Source organism: Pleuronectes platessa, chromosome 10 (assembly GCF_947347685.1).
Source record: "Pleuronectes platessa chromosome 10, fPlePla1.1, whole genome shotgun sequence".
NCBI classification, from domain to species: domain Eukaryota; kingdom Metazoa; phylum Chordata; class Actinopteri; order Pleuronectiformes; family Pleuronectidae; genus Pleuronectes; species Pleuronectes platessa.
Window position 1 is genome coordinate 27,424,602 of NC_070635.1, and position 18,213 is coordinate 27,442,814.

The following is an 18,213-nucleotide window of genomic DNA, read 5'->3' on the forward strand; positions in this document are numbered from 1 at the left end:
CTCTCATGAGGAGTGCCCCAGGACAGGAAGACCAAGAATTACCTCTGCTGCCGAGGATAAGTTCATTAGAGTTACCAGCCTCAGAAACCACAAATTAACAGCACGTCAGATTAGAGGCATGATAAATGCTTCATAGAGTTCAAGTAGCAGACACACCTCAACATCAGCTGTCCAGGGGAGACTGCGTGAATCAGGCCTTCATGGTCGAATTGCTGCAAAGTAGACACCACTACTGAGGAAGAACAGGGTAGAAGGTGTGTCCAAACTTTTGACTGGTACTGTATATCCGGTGCCAATTATTTCTTCAAAGCCATTTTTGTTAACAGAGCCAGAGAATCCATTTTATTTATTGTTTTGGTTATGTATGGTTTATCTTATGATTTACAGTATGTATTTAGGATAGGTTAATATTTTTAATTTTAATTGAAATGTCAAACTGAATATCCTTAAGAATTAAGTTAATTGCTCTGTGAAAGGGTGTAGCCTGCTTGCATGATTGTGCTACTGCATTATCAGTCAAGGAAAGCTTTAATAGGTGTATTATTGGATTCCAAAAAAACTTGGCGCGCACTTGCAACCAATGTAAAAAGTTAGTCAGGAACCCTGATGTGATCTATTTGTTAATGAAAAATAATAATTTAGTATGGCCCTCGAAGGATGTTTAAAATAAAATGGCCCTTGATAGATAAAATGTTCCCCATCCCTGAGCTAGGACATCATTATTCGATTGAAAATATATATGCTCTGCCTTTCATTATAGCTGGATTCTTGTGCTTTAACTTTTGTTTAAAATTCAGTGATTGGTTATGATTTTTCAAGAATCTTTATATATTGGGGTCCACTGTTTGGAGCCCACTGTATATATATACAGACAGGTGACATATTAACCTGACAAATTAGTGGAGAAGCAGGGTGACAAAGCCCCCATTTATAAGGCACACATGTTGACCAAACTCCTCACTCAGACGCTTTATATTTAATTTTCATTTTTTTCCCACTATCATTAGAAAACCTTGGACACTGTTGGGTAGAAGTTCTCATACACTTTGTTTTAACAATGCATCAGAGTACTCATGAAGGCTACCAAGTGAAGCTTTGGAGCATTGGTATTGCCCGGATAGCAAAAGCATTAGTCAACATCAATTGAGTTTAAAACATTTTTTATCATGTCTCTAATGTGTGAACTCTACAGATTTTTTAAAGTAGCTATGTGTGGGAATTAGAGCACGAGTTCAAAGCTCAGAGGGAAAACAGCCTTGTGGGTAAATGCATAGTTGATGCAGACTGATCCCTGTGCTAGATTTAATGTTTACAACGCTAACAACCTGAGAAACAAGTCAGACATTATTTGTCCATGGCCTCAGATGTACAGTATGTCACCTAATTTGTTATTTGTTTGAAGGGAAATAAAGTAGGCTATGGTTGAACATTTGGATTACTTCAACTGTTGATGGCTGTTGTTTTTTTTACTTTCTAAATTTATTTTCTGCTGCTCCTGTAACCTACCCTCGACCATCTGCACCACAAATGCAAAAAAAAATTCACAATCAGATTCCTGACATTTGCCAAAGCTCAGAAGCCCAGCAGAATGTGAATGTAGTCACTTGTCTTCTTTGCTATCAATTATATCTGTTGTATTCTGTATTCCCCCTGTGCTGCCTTCCCGCCCACACTATGTTAAACTAATGTAAGTAAAGATGTCATAGGTTTACACTTGGAATGTAACAAAGTGAATATATAAATAGATGTAGCGCTCTGTGTGTGCGGGTCTGGTTCCTGACTCTCAACTGAGAAGCTAGACTGAACTTTATCATAAAACTCTTTTTTGGTATAAAATGTATCACTGCTGTGTGGTCACTATTAAACATTTTTCAGTGTTTTTATATATATATATATATATATATATATATATATATATATATATATATATATAATTAATTGCAAAGAAAAGCAAGTCATTTGTATTATTTGTATTTTCAGACTGGTCAATAGCATTTTAATTCATACACAAAAACAGTTAATGAGATGATTTTTGGAACAAACTGACATTGTTTAGTTGTAAATGTTGCTTGAATATGTACATTAAGTATACTTGTATACTTTATATTCACTGTGTTAGATATATTTTACACATATAGATATATATAAAATTGGGTTTCTGTGGCTGAGGTGTAGAGTGGTCGTCCTCCAACCAGAACGTCGGCGGTATGATCCTCAGTCTTTCCCATCTGCATGCCGACGTGTCTTTGGGCAATATACTGAACCCCTAAATGGCCGCTCATAGATGTTGAATGCACTAATTGTAAGTTGCTTTGGATAAAAAACTTCATGTTATGTAATATAAATATATGCAAAAAAGTTAACATAAAGTGCTCTGCATGTACAGACAACATAGAATATAGAACATACAGAATAAAGCAGAAACAAATTTTCTCTATGACTATGGCTTCCAATTTGAACAAACAAGCATCTTCCTGAAAGTTTGTCTGAGCTCTGCGCTGCGGAAGGCATAGATGCCTGGGTCAATAAGGGCGTGACTCATCACCAGCACCATGTGCAGCTGGAATAGCGATCGGTAGCACTCGCAGTATGGGTTCGTCGGGCACACCATGATGATGATAAGGTGGACAAAAAACGGCGCCCAACAAACCATGAATGTCCCGAACAGGATGGTGAGAGTCAGGGCCCCTCTCATGCTGCAGCACCTCCATTGACACTTCCCCACGCCACTGGTGGGCAGAGCTGCGATCTTCAGGGCATGGATGCGAGCCAGCATGAACATGTAGACATAGAGGAAGCAGATAATCACCAAGGAGACGACGAAGAAGACGACAAAGCAGATCATGGTGAACTTGGCGGCAAAGAACCTCACCATAAGTATGGCTGACACCCCACACATTGTCCAGATGATACCCAAGACTGCCCTGGTGCGTTGCATTGTCATAATGTTGTGATATCGCAGTGCATGGAAGATGGTGATGTAACTGAAAATGAAAACAAAGATTTAAATCTTCCTCAATCATGATCATTAGATTGAGTGTCATGTGGAAGCTTTAAACCTTCAGTAACTGACTTTTGTGGCCATGTGATGTAGTGGAAGAAAAATTAAGCCACAAAACAGACTTTTTTTTCTTCTTGTATGCTGATACATAGAACTGTTTTCGGCTAAAAAATGCCTTTTACATGTATATGTCTGACTCCCCACAGAAATGTTGAGACGAAGTTCCAGTTAGACCTGATGTTATGAATTAATGTTTATGTAAAAAAAAAAATAGAAGCAGAGGTTAACTATTTTCAGGGACCAAAATAGGGCCACATTCCTTAACAGTCAATTAATCCATATTGTCTTTGATTTACACTAGTTTAAAGCATCATGATTAAAAATAGGGCTGCAAAGCATCAATGAGCAAGCCCGTTTTGAGCACCCCGTGAAGAATATACGCTTCACTTCCCGTGTCCATCACGCAACGCCTAACCACGCCCACAAATCATGTATTACGGTATTATGTAAATCTAATTAAGATTGCAAAACGAGGCTTACTTCTGTTTTTAGTAGGTGGCGCTATCACTATCCCTACATACAGACTTATAGATCTGTTCAGGCCGAGACTCTGATCATGTGACAGAATTTTGGGGCCGATTAGACAATACACAGTGGATTTAAACAAAACTTCCTGTTTCACAGGGAATCAGTAGGTTGTGCTATGACCCTGACTCAATATTGACTCATGGAGCTGTTTGGGCATGGACTCTGATCATGTGACAGAATTTTGAGGTTGATGGGAATATTCACAGTGAAGTTTAAAAAAAATCCTGTTTCACAGTGAATCAGTAGGTGGTGCTCTGACCCTGAGTTAAAATTGACATATAGAGCTGTTAAGGCTCTTAATCTGATCATGTGACAGAATTTGGGGGCTGATTGGACAATGCACAGTGGAGTCCTAAACAAACGTTGTTTTCACAGTGAATCAATAGGGCGCGCTATAACCCAGAATAAAAATTGACACATTGAGCTGTTCAGGCCCCGAATCTGATCATGTTACAGATTTTGTTGGTGTTTGGACAAGGCACAGCAGAGTTATGTCAACTTTGTCTCCTTTGTCTAAGGATCAACCTTCCCTAAACACCAATGTTTGAGGAAATGTCACAATTCTGACCATGGACGTATGACTTGTCTGAGCTCATTAGAGCTATATATTATAAAGCAGCCAAGAGCAGTGCATCAAAGTGTAAAATATGTAATTTCCTGTCCCAAGCAGGTGTCGCTGTAATGATGAGTCAATATTAACATATTGATCTGATCAGGGCGGGACTGTAATCGTGTAGAAGAGTTTTGAGTCTGATTGGATTATGCACAGAGGAGTTATCACAAATCCCTCTTTTTTGGTAAATCATTAAACTTTGACGCCACAGTCACACCCTGTGACATACACTAAATCTTTGAATTATTTTTAATCTCAATGTTGTTGAGGTGACAATCATTGAATTTAAAGTTAATCTGATGAAAGCTCTAGGAGTTGCTTGTTCAAATACACGTGAGGGAAATGGTCCAAAATGGCCAGTCAATATAAAATGTCCGACTTGTTGAAAGTTGGAATACATCAAAGTCTAAGACGTGCAAAAAACAAGACATTTCCTGGTGCCACCAGGGAACGCTGTGATTTTAAGTTATGATTTCTGTGTAAATGTAATCAGGTCGGGATTTTTGTCATAGATATCCAGTTTGGATTAGATTGGACCATGTATGTCTGTGATACAACAACCTCGTGTTTTGATGGCAAGTAATCAATATTTGGTGCCACGCCACTGTCACACTGTGTGACTAAAACAACAACATCAAGGTAGTGTTAATCCCCATCTTGTTTAAATGACACTCACCGAATTTGATCTGATGAAAGCTCTAGGAGGTGTTCGTTAAAATACACGTGTAAAATGGCCATAATGGCCCCTAAATCCAAAATGTCTTCCTGTTTTTCATAATGCTCCTTGAAACTTTTCTGTTCATCTGGTCATGATACACGTGGAGATCAGTGAAAGCAAACTCAGGGGCCGCATTCTAGGTGGTGTTGCTCAGCCATTTTACCATGCCTATTTCAAATTACTCCAGAATATGTAAATTTCATCACTTTTGAATTTTCTGTAAAATTGGCCCATGTCTAGGCCTTGAAAAACAAAAATCATTTGCCTGAAAAATAATAATAATCACATCAGTTTCAATAGGGCCTTTGCATTGTCAGTGCTTGGGCCCTAATTAGTATTCTTGTTGATTCTATTCATACCATCACACTACTGGTCTTAAAGTATCAGACATTGTTCTATAACACTTTGGTGTGCATATCCCAGCCCTACCCACATACCGGTCCACAGCAATGGCCAGGAAACTCGAGATGGAGCCAACAAACGACATACACAGCAGGGAGTCCATCACATCATCCAACTTTGTCTCAGAGGAGCCTCTTTTCTCCAGCTGCCCCACGTCGGCCAAAACAATCATCAAGGTTTCCCAGGTTTTAGTAAGGCTGGCGATGGTGTTGAACGCTGCCAGGCTGCAGATGAAGCAGTACATGGGCGAGTGAAGATCCCTATTTCGTATGACGGCTAACACAACCAGGAAGTTCTCACCCAGGCTCACTAATCCCATGGTAAGGAAGAGAAGGACCGGGACTTTCACTTCAGGACAGTCTGTCTGGAATACTGGGGTCGTGTTCATAGTTCTGTTAGAGGGAAACGTTCCAGAGCTGTCAGGATATTGAGGAGAGTAAATTAGGTCAAGATTTAGCTCAGAAATACAATTTGAGTTTCCAAATTTTAAATGTTCTTTTAATCTTCAAATCAATGTGTGTAAGTGAAAAACCTTAAGGGAACTTTTTTATGTAAAACATTTAATTACATTGAAAACGAGAATAATACCATATAAAAAGTAACAATTAAAAATTATTAGGATCAAATCTTTTCCATTGTTCATCAGTGAACCAAAAATAGATACAAGGACACATAAACATTTAATAGCCCCCCAAAATACCTCTTGCTGATATAGTGTGAGGGGCTGCTCTGCTGTTGCCTTTTAGTAATGTAATGTACTACGGTCCTCATCAACAACAAGAACATGTAAGTGTAAAGTATATTAACAGATAAAAAGATAAGCTAATGCAACATTATCAGTTAATGTGATTGTGGAAGTAGCTTGACTGTTAATCTTAGATGGCTATTTTGCATATTGCTACCAGAAGAAATAAGCAAGCTTTCAGGATTGATATTGACAGTAAACCAGCTACATCTTTCTCTGAACTTTCACTTAAGATATGTCATAATCTTGTCACATATCCCAGCCTTATTTAGTGAATAATTGAGTGAATACGCAGGTAACTGCAATACAGCAAGGTGAGCAGTATTGAGGAATTTTTGACCATTTTCACATTACATTACTATATATACCACTATATATTATGTATATAATGTTATATTATGTGATATCTGTACAGGATAATTCCAAAGATACTCCATTCTCTCTTTGAGCAGTACCAAAGGTCAGGTTAAAGATAAAGGACCAACCAATGCATTGTAATGGCTAGGTGTAATATAAAGAGTGACAGCAATTCTAGCCATTCATGGATGTGCTGTTAGGTGAATGGACATCTAAAAGTAACATAAATATATACAAATTTAATAAGATTTCATATATATATGAAATCTTATTAAAGTTGTTAACCTAGAATTTTGTGGAACTGTCATGCTGTGTTGTTGTTAAAAACGTCTGTTTTTTAATGAAATATCTACATAGGTGTATAGAGACCCATTTCCAGCAACTATCGCTCCAGTGTTCTAATGGTACAGTGTGTTTGCTAATCGCCTTAGAAGACTAATGGATGATTAGAAAACCCTTGAAAACCCTTGTGCAGTTATGTTAGCACAGCTGAAAACTGTTTAGCTGGTGAGAGAAGCTTTAAAACTGGCCTTCTGAGCTAGTTGAGAGCATCACATTTGTGGGTTCGATTATAATCTCAAAATGGCCGGAAAAAAATACTTTCATGTGAAACTCGCCAGTCTATTCTTGTTCTTAGAAATGAAGGCTATTCCATGCGAGAAATTGCGAAGAAACTGAACATTTTCTACAACGGTGTGTACTACTCCCTTCAGAGAACTGCACAAACGGGCTCTAACCAGAGTAGAAAGAGAAGTGGGAGGCCCCGGTGCACAACTCAGCAAGAAGACAAGTATATTAGAGTCTCTAGTTTGAGAAATAGACGCCTCACAGTTCCTCAACTGGCAGCTTCTTTAAATGGTTTCCGCACAACACCAGTGTCATAGCTACAGTGAAGAAGCGACTGCGGAATGCTGCTGCCTCACCAAGTCTTTACGGAGTGAGAGATACTAAAGTTGTTTCATGTACCGTAAAGGTCTGAATACGAGCGCACTCCAAATTTTGTACGGTGTGTGCTGGTTTACGGATATACAAACAACATGGCTTGACCGCAGTCCTGACTCCTGCAGACTAGTCATTTTGTGGTTGTTTTTTAGAAACAGCATTTGTGATCCATGACTTCCAGCAGAAAGTCCAACCCATCGCTCAGCTTTTGATTATTACAACGAAAAGCAAAAACTACCCTGAGGATGCTGTGACAAGACCTGTTCATACTAGTATCTGTAATGTACACAGTCTCTCAGGGCTTTATTGAAAACATAATGACTGAATGTAGGGGGGGGGGGGGGGGGAATATTAACACACTCACACGCCGTTGTCAATATTTTGATGTAAATTGATGTATTTTGATGAAAATCCATTCATCATTTACTCACCACTATGCCGATGGATGGGTGATACTGTTTTGAGTGGAAATTGAATGTCAGGGCTTCCAGATTCTAGGATGACACCACACGAACAGTATTGAGGCATGTTGTGTTTGAAGAAGTGATTACCAGTACCAATAGTATTTTATGATCACTTCACCAACACCTCCATTGGCATAGAGGTGAGTAGATAAGTGTTGAAATTTAATTTTTTTGGTGAATTCTTCCTTTAAGCACTTTTAGAATTCTTTCCTCACAGGTGTTTATGATGTTGTTCTCAGTTGACACAACAGCTGACAGAAGTAGCTCTGAGAGAGCCCGAGAGACAAAGTTGAATTCTGGAGTTAGGCTTCCTGGCTTGCTTGGTATTGGCTTTCACAGTCCCAATGAGTTTGGATGAGTTTAGATGCCAGTCAAAGAGTTTTTCCACACCAAACTGGGAATGTTTGCATTGCACACATAAGAGCAATATAGAGCATTCTCTAAACTGAAACCACGAGATTGGGAAAAACAATGTTTTTTCAGAGAAAATGTTTTATAGCAGCATTAATATTTCCCTTCAGTGGGTCTACAGCCAAATCTTGAACCTACGCTGCAGAGAGATGCCCCAAACCCAAGTGGTCGCAGCCATAAACATGACATGAAATATAGACATTATCCATATCACTTCACAAGTTGCTTATGCAAACATTTCTTTCCTCTCCATGCCTCTCTCTATTTCTCTCTGTCCACCCCTTTTCCCCATACCAAAACACTTATCTGTCCAAGTCCTTTATTGTGAAACATCTCTGCATTTCTTTCCCTACATTACAGTTTCTTCCTTGCGCTGTTAATTTCATGCTGAAGTTTAAACAGTGGGCTTTAAATGAAATTACATTATTATGGTACTGGATGTTCCTTGTGATCATATGATCTGTTTTCAAATGCTGCATATTGAAGTAGCAGTCACACGTAGCTGTTATCATTTGGGCTCAGATACAGGTTGGATTTACACACTGAATGTCCCTCGGCATAGGACACATTGCTAGAGTCCAATGAGGCTGCAAATAAATAAACATATTTCACGTTTATAGCACTAAGCTATAGCATAAAACAAGCTATGTTGTCTATGTTTCCTTTTTAAAATTATGATATCTTTTTGAACAGATGCTTAGTTGAGCCACAAGCCCTCAAAAAATAATCAGAGCCTCATTAATCAGCCAGGACTTTACAAAATGAGAGAAGGAATCATAATGGACAGGGCTTAATTTACCAGTATTATAGACAGTATACTGGTAAAATAAGCCCTGTCAATATAGCCTTTGCTTGCTGTCTTACTCAGTAGCCCCACATCTTAGCTGTTATTTTCTAAAATGTATCCTAGATTCGTTTGTTTTCCTCTTCCAGATTAACCATATGGCAATCTGATCATTATAAAACTACATTAAGCTTCAAAAACAGCAACAGTAAATGCACTGACACTAATTAACTCCTATATAGCCATAGACAAAAAATAGCTCAACATTTAGTTTCCCCATTGAATTCATGATTAGACATTATATATGTAAAAGCTTGAATTAAATGAAAAATCATGTAAGAGCCTTACTTGTTCCTTTCTTCACAGCCACTTGCTGAAAAAACCTTTTAGTTTAAAACCCTTTTCAGAAGATGGTTTGTCTGTTTTGTCATTTTGAAGAGCATCCAAACACAAAGTACTGGTATTAGGGCTGAAGTGAATGCATCTTCCAAAATGTGTTTGGGCAGTAGACTGTGTTTATATAGGAGGGAAACAAGTTTGTTTTTGTAGCCTTGAAATTCTGCCTCACCAAGGCTATGATACATGTTTTAGTCCATTTCAGTGTTTTCCTGTTTGTCACTGTGTCTGTAATGAAGACAGCACAAGGATAGTCAGTGCACTGACCCTCCCTATCACTCTCGTTTATTCTCAATCTCTGTTTAGACAGTTACCTAACTTTGTTTGTTTTCAACTACATGTTATTCTAGCGATATCTGTAAATCTTACAGTGGAACAAAATTGCATTTCTTAGGACCCATGTGCGATCACAGTTAAAAGACAACATTTAAAATAAGCAGCAGCTTTAAAAGATATGCAATGATTCAATCAAGTACCTGAGTCAAAATTATTTAAATATTCAATTTTATTTATTGAATTACCTCATACTCATAATGTTTTCATGTGATGTATTTATGTATTTATGATGTAAATATGAAAATTTCAGTGAAATAAATGATGTATCTTCTAACCATATTTGTAATTGAATATGTATATGTGGGACCCATATGCAGAACAATACACAGCAGAGTTAGTTGGAATTGACCTTTAATGCAGCTTTCACTAGCATGGACCAGACCACAGCAGTGTATCATTTGAATGGAATTTCAGACTGTATAGGATTTAAATCGAGTCGATTTTGGGCTTGACGGATATCATTGAGGGTCACTGCAAGAGAAGTAGAATTTTCACACAAATTGGCAGAAACGTACTCCTGGTAGCAGTGGAGGGGCTGCGGGGGGGGGGGGGGGGGGGGGGGCAGTGCCGCCGTTGAGCGAAGCGGTGATCTAATTAGCATATGAATCGAAATTGCTTGTGAGAACTTATCTCACTTCACTGTTAGATGAAACCACAGCCCTTTGAAACGAAAAGTCACTCTTTATTGGCTGGTAGATCTGTTGCTATTGGTTACCCTGGGTTCTTATAATATATATGTGGGTAAACCCCTCCCACACAAAATAATAATAGCAATTAATACATAGTTATTATTACTAATAATGTATTTATATGTAGATATATACATTTTTAGTAAGCCTTTACCAAAAGCAATGTAGTTACTGAAGAATATACATTTATTCTTGTAATGCTTGACGTTATATGTTGAACATTTGAACATATTGTAGAGGGAAAAAAACATTTACAAGATATATGTTGAGTCAAAGCTTTATTTACATACAGCATGATTAGTGTAAAAACACAACTGGCCTAGCCAGTGAAAAGCTAATCAGGTGAAGCTTGAAATGTCTCTTTGCTGCCTCGGTGTCATAAGTTCTTGGTGGCCCCCTGTCCGAATCTGCTCCAGTGTGTAGACGTCTGTGGTGTGTAGCTGTGAGATTAAGTGTAGATTTTCGTCTTATTTGAAGTGTGGCACACAGGTCAGTGAGCTCCTGGCTGTGGAAGGATGGATCCATCTCGTCCTTCTTCAATTAGCAGTTCAATGACAATATTCACCTATACATGTAACTGTAAAATGATCTAATGATTCTCATCTTACCCTCTTTCTTCTCTGTCGACTCCTGAACTTGTCAATGCTTTTTTCAATTCATTTTATACTTGCTCCGGTTCATGGCGCCGGCTATCTGCCTCAGAGGTGTGAAGAGACGGGTGGTTTCCTATACAATACAACCGGACAAAAAGTAACGCTTATGAAAAAACTTAACAGGACAAACTCTTGAGTTTAAGCAGTTCGTACATATTTAAATATGCACTAGTTCTGCTCAAGCACTCAATGCTGTCTTCTTTTTACAACTTTCTCGCTAATACCACAGTTGTTAACACGCTGACACGAGTGTGCATTGGACTTCTGGGGTTTCATACTACTGGACTACTTGGATTTAGGCAAAGTATATTCTTTAATAAGCTTCTCTGCTAGATTACTATTATATTTGCTGTCTTAGGTTAACTAGATTGATAGTTTGTACTGTTTGGTCTTACCTTGAATTGTACTAGCTAGGATTTTGTTTATAGTTTCACGTAAGTGATTGAGAGTTAAAGGGGAACCAGCTAAGGTTATTCTGTTAAGGACTGAGCTCTTTTTTACTTTCTAGCTTTTGAGGTAAATAGAGATTGTCTATTATCAGTTTTTGACAAATTTGGAGATTTTGTGAAACTCACCTGATTACTGACAAGTTTCTCTTGTGTTGAGCTCTGCTGAGTTTCTATTGCGCGGCCATTACCACCTTGTGCCTGATTGACTCATGAGAAGAGGTGTGGTCAGCACAGCTGTAGCCAACCATCACTAACTCTGGTTTAAAAACCAGGAATCTTTTGAAGCGTCAGCTTCAGCGTCTGTGAAGACTCTTCATCTTCATACGACTTGGAGGATAAAGACAAAGGAGACTTTCGGCGGAGGCTGAGTATTAAGGTGCTGTTTCCTTTTAATATGCGTACAATTTCCGTGCGCATTTCTGCTCGTTGATACTATAGGCCTTGCACTTGTTCACACCAATACGTAACCTTTCCTCTCTTATCTATCCCACCCGTTCCACAGATACCAAACATCTTGTCACAGGGGGCTTATGGAACTGCCAGTCAGCTACCCGCAAGACAGACTTTATCTCTGGCTTTGCTACCCAGCAACCGCTTGACTTCCTTGCTCTCACTGAGACCTGGATCACACCAGACAACACATCCACCCCTGCCCTCTCCTCTGCCTTCTCTTTCACCCAGACCAACTGATAGGGGTGACGGTACAGGTTTACTCATTACTCAGCTTTTGCTCTCTCAGTCAGTCTTTCACCTCCTTCTCACAAAGCCGGTAACCACCTTGACTATATTTTCACCAGAAACTGTTCAACATCTAACCTCACTGTAACCCCACTTCATGTCTCTCACAACTTCTTTATCTCTTAAGGCCGGCGCATCTTTCTGCAACTGCGGCTGCGGCTTTTCACGCAGCTGTGTCGACGGACTCGTTTTAATTCATGGTTCTGCAAGGGCTGCGAGTGATGCAAAGCAATTCACCGCCAGAAAACACTAGGCGGAGTAAAGTTTTTTGTCGAAGACGGCCTTAGAGACGCCTTCATTGTGTGTGGCAGTCGTCGTCGACTGTTTATTTACATCGCCACTGCTTCTCCTCATAGCCTTTTTCTGGCGGACAAATCCTCCAGTCAGTGACGGGTTATACAAGTGGTCATACTTTCGAATCTCTTCCGCCAAACGCTCTTCTATTTGATCCGGAAAGGATGTAGTTAGCAGACCAATCACAGCCTTGCGGGCTGCGTGAGCTTGTGCTATAGCTTTGTGGTATAGTCAGAAAAATTGTCCGACGCACACAACCACGCAAGAAGGGGTACGCAAGCAGGCAATAGGCACGCAAGGGCTCTTGCGCTTGCTTGTCCCTGAAAACGCAGAAGAATGCGCCGGCCTTTACTCTCTCCCACTATCTCAACTGACTACCCTACCACATCAACAGACTCTGTACCTGTCTGTTGCAACATTCGTTCCCTCTCTCCCGCCTATCTAGCCTCCTCTGTTTTATCAGCCCTCCCTTCCACTGAGTCTTTCTCACTCATGCATACTAACTCTGTCACAGACATTCAACTTTCTACTTTGTTCTCCTCTCTTGACTCTCTCTGTCTTCTTACGTTACGACAGGTCCACAAGTCCTCCCCAGCTCCGTGGTTTTCCGACTCGGTGCTTGCCGACAGAGCAGTAAAAGTCTAGTAAAAGTCTAAACACCCCCGGAAAAACCTGCTCACTTATCAGTCTCTTCTCTCCTCTTTCCGGGCAGCTGTGGCTGAGGGGTAGAGCAGTCATCCTCCAACCTGAACGTCGGCAGTTCGATCCCCAGTCTGACCCATCTGCATGCCGAAGTGTTCTTGGGCAAGATGCTGAACCCCGAATGGCACCCCATAGAATAACAAAGTGCTGCGAATAGATAGACTATATGAATGTGTGTGTGAATGGGTGAATGAAAGTTACAAAAAAGATAGTTGACATACAGAACACTCCTCCTTCTATAACTACAATTTCCATCAACTTCATCTTCATCCCCTTCGCTTTCCTCTTTCCCCCCATCTCCCAATCAAGTTCTTACCTTGGTAACCTCTGCCCGCCCAACCACCTGCCCCATTGACCCCATCCCATCTCACATTCTCCGGTCTATCGCCTATGACCTTCTTCCTTTTCCTACCCATCTTATCAACACTTCCTTGTCAACTGGCTGTTTCGCTAACTCACCGAATGAGGCTAGAGTAAATCCTCTGCTGAAGAAAACCACCCTCGACCCGTCTGAAGTAAATAATTACAGACCTGTCTCTCTTCTTCCCTTTCTTTCTAAAACTCTTGAGCCCACTATCTTTAATCAACTCTTCTCCTATCTCCACCATAACAACCTTCTTGACCCTCACCAGTCTGGTTTCAAGGCAGGCCACTCAACTGAGATTGCCCTCCTTGCTGTCTCTGAGCAACTTCACACTGCTAGAGCAGCCTCTCTCTCCTCTGTCCTTATCCTTCTAGACCTCTCTGCTGCATTTGACACAGTGACCCTTATTTCCTCCCTTCAGGACCTGGTTGTCTCAGGCTCTGCTCTGTCCCTGCTCTAATCCTACCTCAATGACCGCACTTACCTGGTAACTGGGAGAGGATCTGTGTCTGAACCTTGTCCTCTCACTACTGGTGTCCCTCAAGGTTCCATCCTGGGTCACCTCCTCTTATCTCTGTACACCAATTCTCTCGGCTCTGCCATTGACTCACATGGCATTTCCTACCATAGCTATGCTGATGACACCCAACTAATCCTCTCTTTTCCCAAAAATTAAACACAGGTAGCAGCACGAATGTCTACCTGTCTGACTGACATCTCTCAATGGATGTCTGCACACCACCTAAAAAATAACCTTGACAAGACTGAACTATTTTTCCCTCCAGGGAAAGACTCTCCTACCCATGACCTGACTATTAACTTTGACAACTTCCTCTTAACCCCCACTCAGACTGCTAGGAACTTGGTTGTGACACTTGACAGCCAACTCTCCCTTACTGCCAACATTACTGTAACAACACGTGCCTTTAGATTCATACTGTACAACATCAGGAAAATACGCCCCCTTCTCGGGGGCGTATTCTCCTGATGTTGGCGGCGCAGGTTCTGGACCAGGCTTTAACCGACCTAAATTCACTCACACTACTCCGCTCCCTTCACTGGTTACCGGTGGCTGCCTGCATCCATTTCAAATAATTTGTTCTTGTGTACCATGCTGCTAAACGATCAGGTCCAGTCTACATCCAGGACGTGGTCAAACGTTACACCCCAGCCCGTTCACTCCGCTCTGCTTCTGCCAATCGGCTTGTTGCTCCCTCACTGCAAGCTAAACACTCAATCAAGACTGTTTGCTGTCCTGGCTCCTAAATGGTGGAATGATCTCCCTATGGACATCTGGACAGCAAAAGGTTTACACATCTTCCGCTACATACTATAAACACACCTCTTTCGACTATACCTTGAATACAATTTTAAAACTAACAATTTAGTAGCATTTAAATGGCACTAACTTATAGCACTTTGTAGTTTTTCTTTTTTGAAGAAATTTTACTTTCTTGACTCGTGTTGTTCTGGGTTTGTAACCTCATGGTTGAATGCACTTATTGTGAGTCGCTTTGGATAAAAGTACTACTTGGGATTGTGCGCCGTTTTTTTCCTCTTCGACTCCTCCACACTGGGCCCGCGATTTTACTTTCCAACGCAGTCATCCTCTCCTCCAGAGAAACAGTGGTGTTGACTTCAGTCATTCATCGAACCAGGCAAAAGAACACCGTGGAGTTTATTGTTTGCGGGAGACAGACTCTTTATTCATGAGGCTGTGATTAGATGAGCCTTCTAACACGATGACCTTAACGACTGACATTTTCATGAATTCGTATTCGTTTTCGGGGTACAACTTCACAAAAGACCTTTTCACTTTTGACTCATCAGATGAGTATGTGACTGAGGACCAGTTTATTATTTCTGGTATTAAGTTAATGTACTTACATGGTTCTTGCTCTGTTTGTACCCTCATAGTTGAATGCACTTGTTGTAAGTCGCTTTGGTTAAAAGTATTGAGTGTTTTAATGAAATACTGGGAAAATTTTATAACAACAATAAGACAATTAAAGTCAAAATTATGAGGCAATTTGCAGAGTCAACAGCTAAGTATGCCATGAGCATTTGAATATGGTGCTATATGAGTTTTTCGTAGTAGTTTGGGAGGACAAATATTTGGGACTCGTCACGTCATGACACAGCTGAAATGCTTTATGTGAAGCACAGTGTTTTGGTGTCAGCAGAAAGACTTCTCTTAGATGTATCATCCGTTGTACCCTGAAAATTGTATCACTGATTACACTCATTATAGCTAACTTACTTATATAAGGCAAATCCAGTAAAGCTACAATTTATGATTCTATAATTAAAAAAAAAAACTGATGTATTTATGAGTGATATTTTCTAAAAAGGGAGATAGTAACTGTTAGAAAAAGGTGTAACCTCTGCACCACTGAGTGAAACTATGAAGATATGAAGATTCCTGTGAAAAGTCGTTAACTCGAGCTTCCACAGTGCAGGAGCACTAACTGACACAAACTGTTTTTTCCATGCAGTGGTTGTTGTGGATGTAGGAATGAATTGCTCGTAATGACGATCGGCCAAGGACAAGTTTCTGGCAGTTTTACAAGCCTGAGAAGCTTAAATTGATAGCTGTTCTTGAACCATTTGGAGTACATGCATGATCTTGGTCTCTTTTGAAAGGTAACATTCTGAACTTTTCCCCCCAACAGAATCACTCTAAGTGCTACTGGCATTGAGTAATAGCAGTTGGCACACAGTGAAGTAGAAGGTTTTTATTTCCGCCTGAATATATTTTAATAAACAGATGCCTGCAGAGGACTCTAGCTGGAACTTATGAGCTGGAAAACACAATGGGACCCTAGCATGAAGCCTTGACTAGACCAAGTTCAAATTTGATAACAATACCACAGAAAATGAATATTTGACAGATTTTTTCCCAAGCGCATGTCTAGGGGTTTTCCACAAAGGCCATTTGGAGACTCCAAAGGACCCGTTGTAACCATGGTAACCAACCAGGCTAAAAAGGCTAATTTTACACTCAATTTCATACTTTTATATAAAGGAGACAAAACCGGTCATATGGTTTAAAATTTATACAAATAAACATCTTTCATAATTTTAGCAACATGTAGCAGTCACGACGGGAAGAAACACTGACGAACGATGGGACCAGCTGGACACTATTCTGCAGTGATTTGCGTGGTGTCTCCTTCCCCCCCCCCCCCCCCCCCTGTCAAACAGCACATCATTATTTTGGAAATTTCATTGGCTAAACGATACGCCAGTCATCATCTTTTTCTGTCATGCCCCACTTTGGGTCTAGAATATTTTTCATGCCCCACCCTCTCCCCAGCCCCAACGAAATGGGCCAAGTTTAACATGTGTATTTACATAACATACACATGAAAATTAAATCCACATTACTTGTAATAAATAATTTACAAAACTGTGTAAATAAATATTTTTTGTGACCTTTGTCACTTTTTTCAAAGAATAGTGCCATAACTTTGCTTAAATTCAACTTAATTGAAGTACTTTTGGGGACATTTATCACTACATTCCTCCATCAGTCTGTAATTATTCATAATAGAGAAAACATTTATTCAATTATAATCACTTTGTTACAAAGATGATATAGCTCAACCAAAAAGAACACATGCATGTGACTGGTGTAATGTTTCTAAGTGTCTTCTTAATTTGTTGGGTCTCATAGAGTTGTCAGACATAAAATCCACACTGGTCTCTCCTCATGTCCTACCCCATTGACTGTGAACCCAAGAGCAAGACAGGCTTCATCGTACTATCTTTTCAACTTGGTTTTTGAACACCGTCTCTTGTTTGTCCCTGACCGGCTGCTTCACGTGAATCTCACTATGTGTGTCGCCCTAATAATCCTTTCAATTTCAATAGGGCCTCTCACCGTTGGTGCTCAGGCCCTTATAATCATTTCAATTTCAATAGGGCCTCCCACAGATTTCGGTGCTCGGGCCCTAATAATCATCATTTAAATTTCAATAGGGCCTCCCACCGATTTCGGTGCTCGGGCCCTAATAATCCTTACAATTTCAATAGGGCCTCTCACCTTTCGGTGCTTGGGCCCTAATAAGAAAAATCCTTACAATTTCAATAGGGCCTCCCACCAATTTCGGTGCTTGGGCCCTAATAAACGGGTCCTCAGTCATATACTCATCCCATATAAAAGTACAATTTAAAAGCTGTGATAACTGTTGCTTTAAGATGAAAAGGACAGTTGTGAAGTTTTACTCTGAAAATCTCACGTCACTCGCTCGCGTAACCACCTGATGGGCTCGTCCAATCACAGCCTCGTGAATGAAGCGTCAGTCTCCCGCGTGATGAAACTTCTGGCTCATGTTTAGCTTGGTCCGAATGAATGCCTGTTTTCGGTTTAAATAACTTGCTGCAGTCGACATGATACTGTTTCCCTGGAGGGGAAGATGAGTGCGTGCAAAGCCGCAGGCCCGGTGTGGACGAGTCGAGATGGAGAAGAGGAGCGCACAGTCCCTAACTTACGGTAAGAGCTAAAAAGAGAAGCCATTGCTAACTGCTAAGCTAACTCTTAGATCTGAAAAGCGTGTTAACCACT

General features: G+C 40.3%; 1 protein-coding gene across 1 annotated transcript; it reads right to left on the minus strand.

The window, feature by feature from the left end:
* Positions 1–2,440: 2,440 nt before the first annotated feature.
* mc2r (melanocortin 2 receptor) lies at positions 2,441–5,710 on the minus strand. The gene is made up of 2 exons (XM_053433015.1): positions 5,358–5,710; positions 2,441–2,984 (listed from the first exon to the last, which is right to left on the minus strand). The coding sequence occupies exons 1-2, from the start codon at positions 5,708–5,710 to the stop codon at positions 2,441–2,443; spliced, it is 897 nt and encodes a 298-aa protein (XP_053288990.1).
* Positions 5,711–18,213: the final 12,503 nt, after the last annotated feature.

Excerpts from the sequence above, each read along its gene's own strand:
- mc2r (XM_053433015.1), bottom strand. The coding sequence starts at position 5,710 with ATGAACACGACCCCAGTATTCCAGACAGACTGTCCTGAAGTGAAAGTC. Across the intron at positions 2,985-5,357 it reads CTGGCCATTGCTGTGGACCG|TTACATCACCATCTTCCATG; the intron begins GTATGTGGGTAG and ends TTTCATTTTCAG.